The following is an 18042-nucleotide window of genomic DNA, read 5'->3' on the forward strand; positions in this document are numbered from 1 at the left end:
GGTTTCCTGTCGTGGGCACTAGGCCTAACCATTTTTATCGGGAGACTTAAAGTAATTCAGATTTGTAGAGCAACTGTTCTTACATCTTGACTTTCGATGCATTTCTGCCTTCCAAATGAAAGACCATGTGTACCATGTGTACAAAAAGTCATTTTGAGAAATGACCTAGAATTCTCATGCTAGTATGGGTACTCCCACTTTCAAAAATGTGCAAATATCTACTGTTTATAAACTCTATCTTTTGTTCCCATTTCAGAAATTCATAGGTGTCTTTCATACCAATTTTTCCATGTATAAATTTTCCCAGAATAATTGCTATATACCCGGTACATATTAAAAAAAATTGCAAGACGATGCTCAGTTATTGGCTCTGGGTTCGTCGGGTTCTTGGTGAACCTACAAGTCCTATATTTTGCCACAACCAGAAAGGTCCAGCAGATGTAACATTATATTGCTTTCAAATAGCTGTCATAATTAGAAGAAGCTACAGGTAAAAATGTTGACACACATGGCTGTTTTTTATTCAACAAATTTTCAATTTATCCTATATTTAACTGTTTGTTTCTATATAGCAACCTTGAAGGATCTACACAAATGACCCCTTGCTGACTTCAGAATTGTATCTACTTTTCAAAAAAATATAGCTTTCCAGGATCCATTATTGCTTTCATACCGATTTCTACCATTAACTGGAAGGAGGTTCAAAGCACACGAAGTAGCAAAAATATGTATTTCCCAGAAAAATGCCAAAACTGTGTAAAAGATTTTGTTTTTCTGACCAAAGACTGTCATTCCCTAAAAGCTGTGAAAATTGTGATTTCGGGGATGACAGGCGGGGTGACACTAAGCACTACCAGAGTGAGGACGGACGTTTCCTTAGAGTCACGGTGCACATGGGAAGGCGCCAGTTTATCCTATGTAACAGCTATGCACCCAACCAGTCGCAGGACAGATATCTACAGGCGCTTTTGCGGTACCGGATCCCGTGTGCGGACCCGAATATGATATTGGGAGGAGACTTGATTCTCGTTTGGGACCCGAACTGGGATCGTAGCGATGCCACCTTTAATGGCACTGGGGCAATGTCCTCCGCGCTGCGCAAGCAGATCGCGGACTTAGGGCTCATAGACGCGTGGCGCTACCACAGCCCGGAGCTACGGGACTATTCATTTTACTCACACGCCCACAGATCTTACTCTCGCATAGACTTTTTATTTGCGTCCCTGGATTTGATACGGGATTCGTTGGGAGCCTGCATCTCGGACATTTCCGTGTCGGATCACGCTCATGTCGAGCTGCTTCTCCAGGATCCAACCACTGGCCCCCCTCGGGAGGCCCGTTGGTCTTTGCCGCCGAGCATCCTTAGGGACGCATCTGATGTTGACAACATTCGAGAGGCCATAGACTCCTACTTCGTCACTAACGACACCCCGGAGGTGTCCTTCTCAGTGGTGTGGGACGCCTTTAGGGCCACGATACGGGGCCACATCACTTCATTGGTGATTGCCCGACGACGTGCAGCTGGCAAGTTGGAGGCTGAGCTGGCGGGGGACATCAAGAGGGCTGAGGAACGTGATCGGGAACACTCCTCATTGGAAACTAGGAGACAATTAGCCAACCTCAGGGGGCAGCATCGGCTTCTACGTACCAACAAAGCGGAGCACTCCTTTCTCGCACTGAAGCAAACATACTTTGAAGGGGGTGATAAGGTGGGGCGACTGCTGGCGGGGAGACTGAGCGCGGGCGGCCAAGGCCCACGTCGCAAGTATCCGATTGCCAAATGGGTCGCAAGCAGTCTCGGAGACAGCTAAGAAGGAGGCCTTTGTAGCCTACTATACCACCTTGTACGGGAGGGAGACCACCTGGGCGGATGCAAGCGCAGCCGTCCTAGACGGCTGCGAGTGGACGCAGCTGGCTCCGGGGAGTGCGGTGGCGCTGGAAAGCTCCATCACTGAGGACGAGATCACGGCGGCCATCAAAGACCTTCCCCTAGGGAAAACGCCAGGACCGGACGGTCTTCCCTTATCTTTCTTTTGCACATTCCAGGCTCAGCTTCGGCCTCACCGCCTGAGACTATTTAACTCCTTTACTGATGATATAGGGCCGTCCCCAGACATGGGCATGGCGGAAATTGCACTGATTCCGAAACCCGGAAAGGACCCCACGTTGTGTGCGTCCTATCGCCCTATCGCTCTCTTAAACACCAACCTTAAAATATATACCAAGTTATTGGCTAAGCGTATGGATCCGCACATGCCGGGGTTAGTGGACCCTGACCAAACTGGGTTCATACGAGACAGACAGGGGGCGGACAATGTTCATAAGCTGGCCCACCTCGTGGGAAAGGTACATCACTGGAAAATTCTGGCCTGCCTCCTCTCCTTGGACGCAGAGATGGCTTTTGACCGGGTGGACTGGGCCTTTCTTCGGGCGGTCCTCCACAAATACGGTCATGGCCCAAAAATGATAGTGCGGATTATGGCTCCGTATATAGGACCGCAGGCCAGAATACGGGTCAATGGCGTCCTGTCATCGCCCCTCACAATACACAGGGGAACTAGGCAGGGATGTCTGCTATCGCCCCTGTTGTTTGCCCTCGCGGTGGAACCCCTGGCGGAGCAGATTCGCCGCGCTCCAGACAATAATGGCATAGCCCACGGGGGACGGGACAACAAGGTGGCACTGTTCGATGACGACCTGCTACTCACTATCACACACCCGCGGGAGTCCTTGCCGGCCATTCATAGAGTGCTCTGCCTATACGAGAAAGCCTCTGGTCTTAAGATCAACCACGATAAGTCGTGGGTCCTCAATCTTACCATCCTGGCAGATGAGATCCCCCCCTCTGACGAAGGCCGTGCCCTATTAGTGGGCAGAGCGTCATATCCGATATTTAGGCCTCACCCTGACTCCCTCTTTGGACGATTGGTCCTCTGTGAACTGCGGGACTGTCGCAAAGCGGTACTAGAAGATCTGCGAAGGTGAAGGCCCCTGATGTTATCGTGGTTAGGCCGTCTCAATGCAGTTAAAATGCCGATACTGCCTAAGATTTTATATGTGTTTCAATGCCTTCCAACCCCAATTCCGCTTCATTGCATCCGAGGCTTGCAACGCAAGCTTACGTCCTTTGTGTGGGGCGGGCGGCGATCTTGTTTTTCACAGAAGGTCCTCATGGCACCGCGGGACAGAGGGGGCCTAGCTTGCTCTAATCTAGTGCACTACTATTGGGCCACGCACCTCCGTTTTGTGGTGGAGTGGGGGGTACTGGAAAGTTAAAAAGGATGGCTACACATGGACCGGGACGCACAATTTGGGATGTCCCGTGGCTCCATCGGGCAGCCTGCTCCAAGAGCGCGTACATGGCGGTGCCCACAAAGATGGTGCTTGACATCTGGGACCACGTTGCGGTGTCTAGAGGGCTCACCACGTTCCCGTCCCCTCACACTCCCATAGCTGCGAACCCGCATTTCCCACCGGCACATCACTCTCGAGCATTTGAGAGATGGATGACCGGTGATTGCAGGGTGATATGCGACCTCTTTGAGGGGGAGTGCTCAAAACATTTGATCAATGCCGGGAGGACTTCCGCCTGCCGTTGGAGACGCGGCTGCAATACGCACAGTTGCGCCATTGGGTCTCTACCGAAGAAATGAGCCGGGCAGCCACGCATGCGTTCACTCCTTTCGAAAAGATGGCGAGCTCCCTGGGGGGGACAGAAAAGGCTGGTTACGCAGATCTATCACATACTGCAACATCCGCCGCTTGTACCTGTCCACCCGTATCAGCGTCAAGTGCAGGCAACACTTGATACAGACATCGAACCTTTGCAGTGGGCCAGAGTGTGGCGCGACATCCCGCAGAGGGAAAATGCCTACAAGCTTTTAACACAATGGTACTATACTCCCCTGAGGCTACATAGGATGTTCCCCTCAACCTCCCCACTATGCTGGAGATGTCAGACTGCGACAGGGGACTTTGTGCATATATGGCGGGCATGCCCGCTCTTAACTGTTTTTTGGAAAGAGGTCCTCAGTCACATTAAAGGGGTGTTGGGGTTTCCTTTGTCTGAGGCGATCAGCGCAATACTATTAGGCATACGGCCTCACGGTCTCAAAGGTCTTACCCGCAGTGACTGGATTCTGACACTCCAAATGCTAAGAGCGGCCAAGCAGCTTATAACCCTGTACTGGAAAAGTAATGACGCGCCCCCCATAGCATCCTGGTTTGCTCGTCTCTGGCACACTGTAGCAATGGAGCTCCTTACAGCGCGATTACAAGGCCATGATGCGTGATACGAGAAGGTCTGGAAGCCCCTAGTGCAATACCTTTGCTCCATAGATCATGTGCGACACATGCCCCCTAGGCTCCGGACCCTCTATCTTTTTGAAGACCCTGTCATACCCACGGACCCCAATAGACTGCTCCCATAAATGACCCGCAGGCGGCTGAGACTCCCTTCCACCTGGCTGCCACCCTCCCCCCCCCCTGTTAAATACCAGATACACCCTAGTCCCACGACACTCTGTCTCTTTCTGTTTACTCTCTTCTCACGCGTTTCTTGTCTCTTTTCCTATCTCTGGCCTTTTCCTGTATTTGTTGGCCCCTGTTGGGCTACTTCGTAGTATTGGGCTGGGTGCCCGTTCACCCTTTCCTATTGGCCTGATGCTTAGGCCTTGTACACCTTGGATAGACAGGACAGCTGTTGTTAAGCCACGCGGCCGGCCCTTTGAGGGTTGTAGGCAAGGCACTGTGCTAACCTATTCTCATGTATCCACATTTGAAGAAAGAGGAGGACGATGGGTAGTACGGCTCCTCTTTAATTGTTATGGATAGCCAGCCGGCACGTGTTTCGTCGCCAAGCAATTACAATACTTTGGCGACTCCTCAGGGCTGTAGTAGATGAGTGTTTAACCACAGGTCGCTGTGCCGGTGATAATTCCAACCCGGCCCCGCTCGAGACCAGGTAAAATGGTTAAAACGGTCAAGACGCGCAGTCCAGTAAAAATCTTTCCTTAATATGAATTGAGAACTTGAGAATATGGTATATGGTAGTTTCAGTCGACTTCTGTGGCGAATTGACTTGGGAAGGTAGGAGCATCCACTTTTGCCAATAAGTAAGATTTGTGAAGGCTCATCAATAGGATTCCCGATTCGCGGGGAAAAGCAAACAGGACGAGTGCTCCTGCAGTGGTTCCGGGTGCAACAGGTTTTTCTTCATGTACCTAATGTGTGTCTCGGCACACAATTTTGGAGGGGTTTAGGGCCTTTATCCCCTCACCTGCATGCACCCTTACCTATCTGTACTTTTGTTACTACCTTGAGCAGTGCGCCCAGTATTTCCCTCACCTAAAAACCCTGGTCTCAATTGTCTCACTAACCTATTCTCATGCTTGTAGCTTACGCCTCTATTGCTATTTCTTACGCGGCCGGCCTCGACGAGAGGTTGTAGGCTTACCGCTGTGTTTATGTGCTCTACTATGGGTATTGTTTTAAAATAAAACAGACTTGAAACAAAAATCATTCATTCTATATAAAGAAGTTAATTATTTCTACTCTCCCCACTGCTGTGGCTTTTAGATGTGCTGTAAATACCACACTGACCAACGAATGCATCTATAGCTTCTATTGGGCAACTCATTTGAACAAATCATTGGTCATTTCCTTTTTCTACTCTATACCATTTTTTAAAGTTCATTTAATGTATTTGTGTCAATGTGACCAGTACCAAACGACTAATTTTAAGGACTGTGAAATGGTTTGCAATAAAGTTAACATTTGGATTTGTGCCTGGACCCTAATCGGCGAAATTTTATTTTGTTTCTCTACAGGACATTGTGTTCTTTACCGTCCAACCGAAGGGCTGTTGGTGAATGTATTTGCTCACTTTGGTGCAGTCGTCCTAAAGCGTGAGGACTAGTTGAAGCACCACATCTTGTTAAGCGCCGGCTCCAGAGGCTCGCTACTCAATCACCAGTATGGCAGAATGTATGGATTCTGGCATTGCACAAGCTCGGCTATTCATTCCAAGCCCAGAGGCCTTCTTGGCAAAGACCACCACGGCAAAAGAGGCTTTCAGTTTGACCAAGAAGTCAATGGGTCACAAACATAGCCACAGTAAGCATGGCAAGTCTGATACATTTCAGAACGACCAGAACTTCAACGCAATGCCACAAGCGTTCAAGGAATGGGTGGACGGTGACCCGAAGATTCACGCCGCGTTTGAAGACCTTGACAAAACAAAGGAGGAGAATGCAAAGCAACTGCGAAGGGTGAAAGCCACCCAAGAAAATGTACAAAAGCTCGAGACTTTAAAAAAACGCGAAAAACTGTTCTTATGGCACGCCTTTTTCCTCTCAGAATATTATAAAACGAAAACGATACCCAGAGGGTTCCGAGTCCTACAAAGTGGTGTAGAACATTTACAATCCCGCCCTGAGATCAACAAGCAGTTGTGCGAAGTGACCAATAAGTGTTCCTTCGAACTTATGCTGCTCACACTCAAACAGGCTGTAAGGGAGGTGGAGAAGCTTGAGGCACTAATCGCAATCTTGGAGGAAGCGCTGGAGAAGCTTGTTCCTCCAGATCTCTGCATCCAAATAAAAGGCGAAATTGAAGCTAAAGCCGGTACCTTTGAAGATAGCCTCACAGAAGCTCTGAAAAAGAAGTACCAGAGAGACCTGGGTGACTATCTAGCCAACAGTGTCTATAGCTGGAAACAGGAGGAAGAATGTCGGTATGTTTTCCCCCTGTCTACTTCAGATCTCGGTGGTGCAACAAAAGACCATGCGAGCTCCAGTGGACCTGAACCCACACCTGCCTCTCAGAGGATGCCGGGAGTCAAACCTCACAGGAAGACTAGGCGTGGGGGAAGAGGCAAGAAGAAGGCTGCCAACTGACCATCACAATTGCACGTAAGTTGATTGGAGCAGTTACTTGTAGGCTTCTATTTTGTATGGTTAAGGGAACAGAGTAAACTATTTTGCAGCAGGTCTACTTAGAGGTCAGTCGATATAAAGAAATATTTCATTGTGAGATCAGTTGATGAAGCAGCATGCAGGAGGTTTGTATGGGGAGGGCAGGAAGATGGATTGATATAGCGGATGGTGAATGGATGGGACTGACTGCAGGGTGAAGAACTGGTGAAGAAACACTGATGTGATGGTTATGGTTATGTCCCCTGACTTAAAATGTGGCCAAAAAGGGACAATCTCAAAATGACCTAAAATGGGGGCCTGGGAAGATTGGTAACTATTGGAGGGTGAGGATTAGTTGACTAAGGCAAGGCAGGAGAGGGGTGTAATATGGGGGAGGGGCGAGGGACGAACTGTTAGTGGCCCAAGCCAGGAGTAAATCACTCTGTACTAGCACGAGAGAAGAGCACCAATCTGCAGTAAATGGACGAGGCGTGTACATAAGTTTCCTCATGCAGAGTTTTTGTCTGAAATATATATGAAAACACTCTCTTGCTCTACCTGTAGAAGCCTACGGGAATCTTTTATAATGCCTTTGCTCCAAATATTTAACGGATAGACTGGAGAAGAACTACAAGGCTGCAGAGGAGCGGGACAAACTAAAAAAAGACTGTTCTTAGAGTGGTTATTGCTGAAAAAAGCCAAGTTTTTAAACCCTTGCGAAACCTGACCAGATCAGTTTCCAACTTCAGCCCAACAGCTAGAGCATTCCAAGATTTGGTGGCCAGGTCGCCCACCCATCTTCACCAACCTAAATCTAGGAACCACAAAATCTCCTTTGCCCGCAGATCTGAGAGTACGGCTAGGTGTATAAACGTGAATAAGACTTTGAAGGTACCTAGGGGCAGAGCCCGGTTTTATTTTAAAGATATAGCATAAAGCTTTAAATTTGATTCTGTTTTTAATTTCTAACCAATGCAAGTCCCGAAGGGCTAAGGATGCGGATGTTTTCCGGGGAACATTGAGTAGTAGTCGTGCGGCCGCATTTTGGACAATCTGAAGTTTTTTCACAGTTGTCACGTCGGCACCAAGATACAATACATTTCCGTAGTCCAGGCGAGATGTTATCAAAGCCTGGACCACCGTCCGTTGTGTAGGGACAGGAAGCATCCACAAGCTCTTTTGGAGCCATTTTAGTGTAGCAAAGCAAGTGGCAGCTACTTTTACGGCCTGTTGTCGCATAGTAAGCTTTTCATCGATTAAAAATCCGAGATTGCGAACCTGGGCCACAGGCTTCGGGGTAGGACCCATGCTCTCGGGCCAATGTTGGGGGCCCCAGAGATCTTTGTCCTTACCCAGGATCACAATCTCGGTTTTATCGCCATTTAATTTGAGGACATTTTCCTGCATCCATCTTGCTACTTGGGACAAACCCAATTTGAGAGCCGAACTATCATTGCCTTCTCTTTTAGATAAAGAGAAGATAATTTGTGTATCGTCGGCGTATGAAAATAAAGTTAAACCGGCTTCTTCCACAATGGTGGCCAGGGGTCTAATATAAATGTTAAAAAGTAATGGACTGAGTATAGACCCCTGGGGAACGCCGTACGCCGATGCACAAACTTTGGAAGATGCTTTGGCCGAAAAAACCTGAAAGGTACGGCCACTTAGAAAGGAGGTTATCCAGGTTAGGGCAGAGCCCCCAACTCCCAAAGATTGGAGGGCTGTGAGAAGAATAGAATGAGACACAGTATCGAACGCAGAGCTCAAATCCAGCAGGATAAGCGCTGATGTCTCCCCGCGATCGATACTGTGTCTCAAATTCTCAGTCACCCCCAAGAGAGTAGTTTCAGTGGAATGGTGGGCCCTGAAACCAGATTGTGATGGGTGCAGATAGCCCACACTTTCCACCAAGTGAGATAGTTGGAAATTAATGTGCCTCTCTAAGATTTGTGAAAAAATCGGTAACAACGAAATGGGCCTATAATTGGATAGGTTTGAGGCATCCGCTCCTGCTTTTTTCAGCAAGGGAACTACCATCGCGTGTTTCCACTTCTGTGGAACACATGATTCTGACCATGAGGTGTTCAAGAGTTTCATCAGTACACGATGGGAGTTTAAATCAAGCTGTTTCAAGATTTTTGTCGGAAGAGGGTCACAAGGAGAGCCAGATTTGATGCTCTTAAGACAATTGGCAAAGGAGACATCGTCAAAAGGCAACCATTCCGAAAGTTTGATTGTCATAGGAAATTGGCAGTCTTTGACTCAGGAGTAGAGGATAAATCGGCACTCGGAGGACAGATACCCAGCGAGTCTTAGATCTGTTCTACCTTGGTGATAAAAAACTCAGCAATTGAGTTACACTGTTCCTCTTTCAGAGCTGGAGGAGCAGGAATAGAATCTGCTCCTGTTAGTTTTTTCACCACAGAAAATAATGTGCGCGGGCTATTCTGGGCATGGTAGATGGTATTGGTGATATGAGTAGCTCGTGCGATCTTGCATTGTTTATGGTAGTCTCTAAGAGCTACCTTATATGCCATCTTGCGGGAGGGAGAATAGGAACGCCTCCATTGTCTCTCAAGTACCTTGCATTTGGATTTCGTAGTTTTAAGATTCTCTGAAAACCAGGCTGCGGGATGGCGATGGGACAAGACGTGTAGGGGAGCAAAAGGAACGAGTTTATTTACAGCAGTAGTCAGCCAATCGGAGACTGCTGCTTCTGAAACCAATAGAGATGAAATATTTGTGGTTAGATGTGCCGTGATTGGTAGGCTTTACCACCCAACTCAACAGTACTTTATTAATGATGAGGATTAATGAAAAGATGTATTGCGACAGTCACCCTTGACGATCTTGCTGGCAAGATTACCACATCCCAGGGCTCTCTAAATACACATAGGTAGCCATGATCTGGAACAATATCCCTGTACCCATGAGGACTGCCTAAACACTGCTCTAGTTAAGCACAGAGCTTCAAATTCAGTTTTTCCTTTTCACGATCCAACGAAGTACACATTCTCACCAATCACTGAATAAAGTGCTCCCGAGTCTATGTAAGTCGTAACACGCCCGTCCCGTAGAGGGACAGGAAGACCCCAATGATGAAGCATGCCACTGAATCAGGTTTCAGTGTGTGAGGGGTATTTTACAATTTTTTAAAACATTGCCTTTCCCACAAAATGAGGAGCTCTGATCCTTTTGCACCATTTTTCACGAATGACTAAATACTTCAAATAAAAATACAAATAGCAGCACACACATGGGTGCATATATATTCATATAATACATGGTAGAATCCCTATGTTGGATAACAGTGCACCCACTTGCCATGTCCAACCTTCCCTTTTCTTACATATGAGTAACCCCTAAGGTAGGCCTATGTGGTACCCCTATCGGCAGGGTGCAGTGTATGTGAAAGATCAGACATGTCCTGATGGATGTGGCAAGTCCTGATAGTGAAATACTGCCAACTTCGTGTTTTCTCTATTGGAGGGCTATCTGTCCCATATGATAGACTGGGAGTTTATTTATAACATATTATAAATGTAACTTCCCACTGGGACAAAATAGGAAGATAAGGTTTAGTATGCCTGAACTCTGAATATAAAGACGTATCTTTTAGCAAGGATGATTTTTACATTGTGTTTGAAAATACCACTTTTAGAAAGTAGGTATTTTTTTGCTTAGCCACCTTGTGTGCCTCGGCTAGCTTTGTGTATTGACTGTCGTGCTTTGGAGGGACTGGGAGAGACAGGGGCTGGGGATGTGCATTCTATATAGACGGCCACTTTGAGGGGTGGGGAATGAGGTATGTCCTGCTTTTCCAGGGGTAGCCTGGCTGAGCTTAATAGACCTGGGAGGCATTCAGAGTAGGGGAGGAGATTTCTTTCACACCGGGATGGGCTTGGTCTACCTTTGACAATGCGGTCTCCACCTCCTTGCAGTAAGCATCACCAGGGAAGACAGAACTGGTTGAGCACAGAGCTTCTCTGCCACCAGAGAACAAATTATATTGTGCTATAAAAAGTAGGGCCTAGACTTTTAGATTACTTCTGGGATTCTAGAGGAAGCTTTTAAACCGCGACTCCCGTGGCGGCGGTATCGCAGTTATTTATAAAAAACACTATAGCTGCTCGTTCACCAAAGAAACTCTCCTTGACTGTGAATGCGCCCAATTTAAAATTGGCATTGGTCCTCAATTCACAATATCAGGTCTGTACATCTACCGCCCACCCAGCCCTTCCTCCCGGTTCATTGAGGCCCTCCTCGAAACCTCTACCGCGCTCATAACTAAATCTGCCAACTTTACTATTTTGGGAGACCTCAACCTGCATTTCGATTTAACTAATGATCACACCATCACCAATCTCCTCGCCGATCTCTCGGCTTTGCAGCTGAACTCTCTCATCCAGGCTCCCACCCACTCAGCTGGTCACACTCTGAACCCAGTCTTTACCAACATTCAAGAGGCAGTCACTGAAGTCCCTATACCTGGACGGACCACTACCTCATTAAATTAACCGTCCCAGTTCCAGGACGTCAGTATAAAACTGAATCTTACCGTCGCCTCACAAGACCATGGCACAAACTCTCCACCTCTATGCTCCAGGAAACCTTGGGAGTATTTCATCGGAAAATCGATCAAGATATTGACACGACATACTCCTCCTTCAATAACTGGATCACTGGCGGACTAGACACTCTCATCCCAGCCAAATTAACCAAAGGTCGATCCACACCTTCTAATCCTTGGTATAATGAGACTCTCAAAGCCTTGCGTAAGGACTGTAAAAGAGCCGAGCGGCAATGGAGAAAAAACTTTGATTGTCAGGATAAAGCAAACTATCTATCCAAACTTAAAACATATCACAAAACCATTAGCACTGTCCGCGCAGCCTTTTATGCTGACAAAATCAGCTCCAACTCGAATCCATCTAAAATGATTTTCAAACTGGTCAAAGAACTTCAAAGTCCCAGATCTCCCCTTCCAAAAATTGCTTCTAATGAACAATGTGAACAGCTGGCTACATACTTTGTAGAGAAAGTCCAGAATATATATAAAACTTTCTTGCAAAACTCTCCACATTCTGGGGAATCCAAGAACTCACCCACCATTATCACCCCTCTTACCCAAATCCCTGCCATCACAGCTACCGACTTGATCAAACTCTGCAAAAAAGTGAAATCTGGCTCCCCTGGAGATCCTATGAGCCCTTCCCATTTTCTGGACTCGCTCGACTTCTTCCTACCTTCCATGATCGATATTCTCAATCTTTCTTTTGCATCCGCCACTGTACCTATAGCTTGGAAGCAAGCCTGGGTATCACCCATAATCAAAAAACCTACCCTGGACCCCTCAAAACCAGAAAACTTTCGTCCCATATCCCTTCTCCCCTGGATATCTAAAATAGCAGAAGCCCACGTCAACGGCGTGCTATCCAAACATGTGGACCTAAATGGGATTCTGGACCCATCCCAAAATGGCTTCAGACCGGGCCACAGCACCGAATCTGCCTTGTTAGCCACCACCGAATATCTCCGGACGATTCTAGATTCCGGTCAAAGTGCTGCGCTGATTCTTCTCGATCTCAGCGCAGCCTTTGACACGGTGTCTCACAACATACTTCTGAAACGTCTGGAGATGGCAGGTGTGTCGGGCCTCGCCCTTACCTGGTTCAGCTCCTTTCTTAAAGACAGATCTTTCCGGGTGTCAGCCCCCCCCCTTTCCTCTCAAAACCCTACCCGATAGCACAGGGAGTCCCCCAGGGCTCAGCGCTGAGCCCCTCTCTTTTCAATCTATACGTTCAGCCCCTCACGGAAGTGGCCAAAGAGTGGGGGCTCACGCTGGTATCTTACGCTGATGACACGCAGTTGGTCGTCACCCTCGCTGAAAGCCCTTCCAGTACTGCGTCCAGGTTCAGAAATGGTCTGGCAGCTGTGTCTCAATGGATGACTGACAATTATCTCCAACTAAACACCGGGAAAACCGAGGTGCTCCTTCTCGGCAGAAACACCAGCCAATGGAACGCTCACTGGTGGCCATCATCCCTTGGCACCACCCCACTCCCTAAATCTAGCGTCAAAAATCTGGGAGTCTGGATAGATGCCAACCTCAGCCTCCAGACACACACCAAAAAGATGGCAGCCACATGTATGGGTCTTCTGAGAAACCTCAGACCCATACTTGGTTTTTTCGATTCGAAGGTTCGCCAGCTGATCATCCAGGCAACCATCCTATCTCGCCTGGACTACGCTAACGTCCTCCTCCTAGGTGCTAATAAAGCAGAAACGACTAGGTTTCAATGAGTCCAAAATGCGGCGGCTAGAACGCTGGTCGGTCTGCCCCGTAGATGTTCAGCCAGAGCTCCCATCCGCAAACTCCACTGGCTGCCTGTGGAAAACAGAGTTAAATTTAAAGCTCTCATTACGATTTTTAAAATCGTCAAACAGGAAAATCCCCCTATACTACAAAACCTGATCTGCCCCTATGTTCCTAACCGTGAGCTACGATCCTCCAACCAACTTCTTCTGAAAGTTCCCCGAATAAAACTTTGTCGCACTGGAGGCCGCTCCTTTAAGGTCCTGGGACCCAAGATCTGGAACGCTCTCCCTCCTCACATTCGCGCCCTAGATTGCCTCTCGACCTTTCGTAAGGCAATTAAGACCCTCTTATTTCCCGCTCTCTAGAGCTGCTCCTAGTCTCCCCTCCGGGTAAGCTGTGTGTTGTTTCTTAGCGCCGGGACGCCCCTTTGCTGGGGTAGCTGTCGCGCTTTACCAAACCCAGAATAGAATAGAATAGAATAATGAGACAAGCTGGAGAAACTGTGAAGTGCTGCCTCTTTGCTGTGTGCTGTTTGAGGTTGGCCTGCAGTGGTTGTTTCTGCCAAGGAAAGGACAAGGAGTGTGCTGTGTCCCCTGTTTGGGGAAGATCTCAAAGGGCTTCAAGTAGAGTTTGCCTTCTGTTCTGAAGTCTCGGGGACACGCAGACTTGCTAAGAGTTCTGACCTGCCAAGGGGTGCCTGTTGCTGTTATGGGCCTCTGCAGGGTGTTCCTGTGTTGGAAGCTGGTAAAGTAATGCAACAGAGAGAAGCGCTACGCATCCGCACCCGTTTCTGACTCAGCACCTGTCTGCAGCTGGAGGAATCACTGCATCGAGTACATCGATCTATGAAGGCCGAGATCGATGCACCAATTCCGATGCAGGACCAGCTGTACGGCTGCAAGAACCAATGCAATGTGGTCACTGGTGATGCTAGAGCTCGCTACTTTTCCCACACCATTCCTAGTAGGGGGAGGTGTTGCCTTAACACTAAAAGATCAACTCTTGCAAGCCTTGTTGAACAAGATATTTTTAGGTGGAACCCAGGGAAAAACTCAGTGTATTTTAGAAGTTCTTTGGACTAGTGAATGTGTAAAGAGTGGCTCAAGCAAATCTTTGGTGTACATTTTGCTAAAGTGTAGCTGCAATCAGTAACACTGACCGTTTTTGGCCTCGGCCGCCTTCAATGTTCAATTTACTCTTATCAGTTATCTCCCCATTCTCCCATACATGCAGTGTGTAAAGTCTGAGTTGTTGCCCCTCTTGCCTGTGTTTGGACACCACATTTGGGGAGCCAATATGTCTTTTGAGGTCTGTGCCTACTCGAGTGAAGGTTTCCAAGTATGCAATCTCTGACTTGTTAAACAAGGAATGCATTCATGGTCTAAAGTGTTACTTTTATATATCGCGTTTAACCCCTTCACTGCTAGGCCTCCCCCAGTGCTAAGCCTTTTTTTTTTTTTTGCTATTTGGGGTACTTTGCGCTTAGGTCCCTGTAACTGTTTGACCACAAAGTATCCATGCCAAATTTCCGTACTTTTTTCCAACATCAAAGGGATCCTAAAGGTACCCAGAGCTTGTGGATTCCCTTAGAGGGGACCCAGAAATTAGTCAAAAATAAGCAGCAAAATATTGTTTGGGGGGAAAAAGGGCTACAGATGAAAGTGTTTTTTTCCAAGCAAATGGTATCAACAAAGTGGTTGTGGTGGTGAAATCACAATCTTCCCAGCTTTCAGGGACAAGCAGACTTTTGTCAGAAAACTAACATTTTTTACAGTTGTCATTTTTCTGGGACATATCCTATTTTTTGCTTTTTTTTTGTGCATTCAACCTCCTTCCAGTTAATGGTAAAAATGGGTATGAAAGGAATAATGGATCCGGGAAAACTATACATTTCTGAAAGGTAAAAGACAACATTTTGAATTCAGCAAGGGGTCATTTGTGTAGATCCTTCAAGGTTTTCGTTTACAAATTAACAGTTGAAAATTGAAAAGCAGTTGAAGAAAAACAGCAGTTTGTGCCAACATTTTCACCTGCAACTTCATCCAAGTAGGACAGATGTTTCAAAGCACTATACCGTTACATCCGCTGGACCCTTATGGTTGTGGGGATATATAGGACTTGTAGGTTCACCAAGAACGGGAGGAACCCAGAGCCATTAACTGAGCAGCGTCTTGCAATGGTTTTTATTGTGTACCTGGTATATAGCAATTCATTTGGAAAAATATAAACCGGGAAAAATCGGTATGGAAGTCACCTATGGGTTTCTGAAATGGGAACAAAATATAGAGTTTAGAAACAGTAGCTATTTGCACATCTCCAAAATTGTGGGTACCCATACCAGCATGTGAATTATAGGTCATTTTTCAAAGTGGCTTCTTTTTTACACATTGTCTTACATTTGGAAGGCAGAAATGCATTGAAAGTCAATAACAGTTGCACCACAATTTGTTGTTCCTCTAGGTCTCCCAATAGAAATGATACCTCATTTGTGTGGGTAGTTATAGTGGCCACAACCGGAAACGGCCCTAAACACAACGTGGACACACCACATTTTCACAGTGAAAACTGACTCTTTTTTTGCAAACTGCCTAGCTGTTGTTTTTCAACCCTTGCTCTGCTGGCACCTAGGGAAGCCTTGCAAACTATACATTTTTAGAAACTAGACACCCAGGAGAATCCAGGATGAGGTGACTTGTCTGGCTCTCACCAGGTTCTGTTACCCAGAAGCCCTTGCCAACCTCAAATTGTAAAAAAAAAAAAAATTAAAAACATTCTTCACATTTTTGTGGTGGAAAGTTCTGGAAGCTGCGTTGATCCACGACATTTCACCCACTCCGCATTCCCCAAAGTTTTTCGAGAAAAATTGAACCTCACTTGTGTGGGTAGGCCTAGTGCCTGTGACAGTAAACTGCTCAAAACGCAGCGTGGACACACCACATTTTCGCGGTGAAAACTGACCCTTTTTTTGCAAACTGCCTTGCTGTAGATTTTGAACCCTAGCTCTGCCGGCACCTGGGTAAAATTAGCAAACCTATACATTTTTTAAAACTAGACACCCAGGTGAATTCAGGATGGGGTGAATTGTCTGGACTGATGCCTATCGGTCTTTCTGCCCCCACCAGGGGGAAGCTAGGGGGCTTTTGCCCCTATCCACCTCCCGGGGGGGCAGAAAGACTGGCATTTTTTGGTGATTGAGGGCATTGGCATGCCCATTCTGGGCAGCCTTCATTTCAAACTTTGAGGGAAAAAAATCCCTGGTGCCTAGTGGGCTTTCTGCCTCCCGAGGGCAGATAAGGAGCTATTGCTCCATCTGGCTCCCGGGGGGCAGAAAGACTACAATTTTTTGGGGGGTGAGGCATTGCCATGTCCCTTCTGGGCAGCCCCCACCCCAACGTATATATAAAATAAAAATAAAAACTGGGTGCTTGTAAGCTTTCTGCCCCCCCCCCGGTGGACAGATCAGGGGCTATTGCCCCCATCTGCCTCTGGGGGGCAGAAGGGCTTGTGCCTTCTTTGGGTGGCTAGTGTGGGGGCATTGGCATGCCACTTCTAGGCAGCCCCCATCCCAGGCATATAAAAGCAAATCCCTGGTGCTGAGGGTGCTTTCTGCCCCTCTGATGGGGCAGAAAGGCTGTCTGACATAATTATATAGGGGGGAATCCCCAAGCAGGGATCCACTAGGGAAGGGTGCCATTGGAAAGTGGATATTCTCCCCTTTTCAACGATACCCCTCCCATGTTTTTCGGTGCTCTGGGGCTGAGATAGCCCCAAAAGCACCGAAATTGTAAAACAAACTAAGTTTCAATTTCTTTTTCATTGTAATGACTATTGCGCGCAATGACAGTGCGCCATGCGCGATCATCATTACAATCAAAACACACTATGCTTTGGGAGGTTGGAGCAGCTCTTCCCCCACCTCCCAAAGCAAAAGAGGGAATTCCCTCTGCTGTTTACAGCAGAGGTATTTTTTTAATGTTTGCTCATGACGACATGGTTCCGTCATGAGCGCACTGGCACTTATGCTCATGATAGAACCATTCGGTCATGAGCATAGAAGGGGTTAATAAGTATGTGAAGGAACAATAGCAATGAAAGCTATTAGAGGAGAAATGCAGGCAAAGGATGAGTTAGCAGCACCTCTGAGCTTAAAGGTAAACACTGGCAGGAAGTGTTGCCAATATTATATGTACAGGAGAAGTGTTGAAGTTCCCAAAAAACGTACTTGACAATATTTATTGGATGCTAAATATGAATGGTAGATCCTCACTATTTAGGAGGAACCTATTGCACAATTTGTAGATGTAAGAGTTGTTGGTTGACTGGTGTGTAAGATCTAGTCAAGCAGCAATCACCAATCATGTCAGGGTGAGGTGGAAGCCAACCCTAAATTAACCTGTGCTCAATCCTCTGGTGGCTTGGTATGGAGCAGTCAGGCTTAACTTGGAGGCAATGTGTAAAGTATTTGTGCAAAATTTTAAGAGTGAAAACACTACACAATAAGAATCCCACACCAAGTTAGAAAAATGGGTTTCATGAACACATCCAATTATACCAAAACAGCAACAATCCTATTAATACAACTAGAGATCTGCAATTTTTAAAAAAAGCACACAGCCTCAACTGTAGAGATCATGTTGCTCTACACTGGGACAAAGTCACAAGTGCAGGCCGACAGCAATGAAGTGTGTGCTAGCAACAGGGTCTTAGTTCAGCTCTCTGAACAGAGTACCTTAAATTCTGGTTTGCAGAGCGTTTTGAGTATCTGTGTCGGAGGCGTCACGCAGCTGAAGCAATGCTATGGTTACAAAA

General features: G+C 47.0%; 1 protein-coding gene across 2 annotated transcripts in view; it reads left to right on the plus strand.

The window, feature by feature from the left end:
• Nucleotides 1-5832: 5832 nt before the first annotated feature.
• Nucleotides 5833-18042, plus strand: part of LOC144767590 (uncharacterized) — a 60057-nt gene continuing 47847 nt past the window's right edge. For both annotated transcript variants that reach the window (XR_013598272.1, XM_078651000.1), the window contains exon 1: nucleotides 5833-6911. Coding sequence is in view for 1 of the 2 variants with exons in the window: in XM_078651000.1 (XP_078507126.1) it covers nucleotides 5976-6896 (921 nt within the window). In the remaining variant the exon portion in view is untranslated. The remainder of the gene's footprint in view (nucleotides 6912-18042) is intronic.

This window comes from Lissotriton helveticus, chromosome 7, assembly GCF_964261635.1.
Source record: "Lissotriton helveticus chromosome 7, aLisHel1.1, whole genome shotgun sequence".
Taxonomy (NCBI): domain Eukaryota; kingdom Metazoa; phylum Chordata; class Amphibia; order Caudata; family Salamandridae; genus Lissotriton; species Lissotriton helveticus.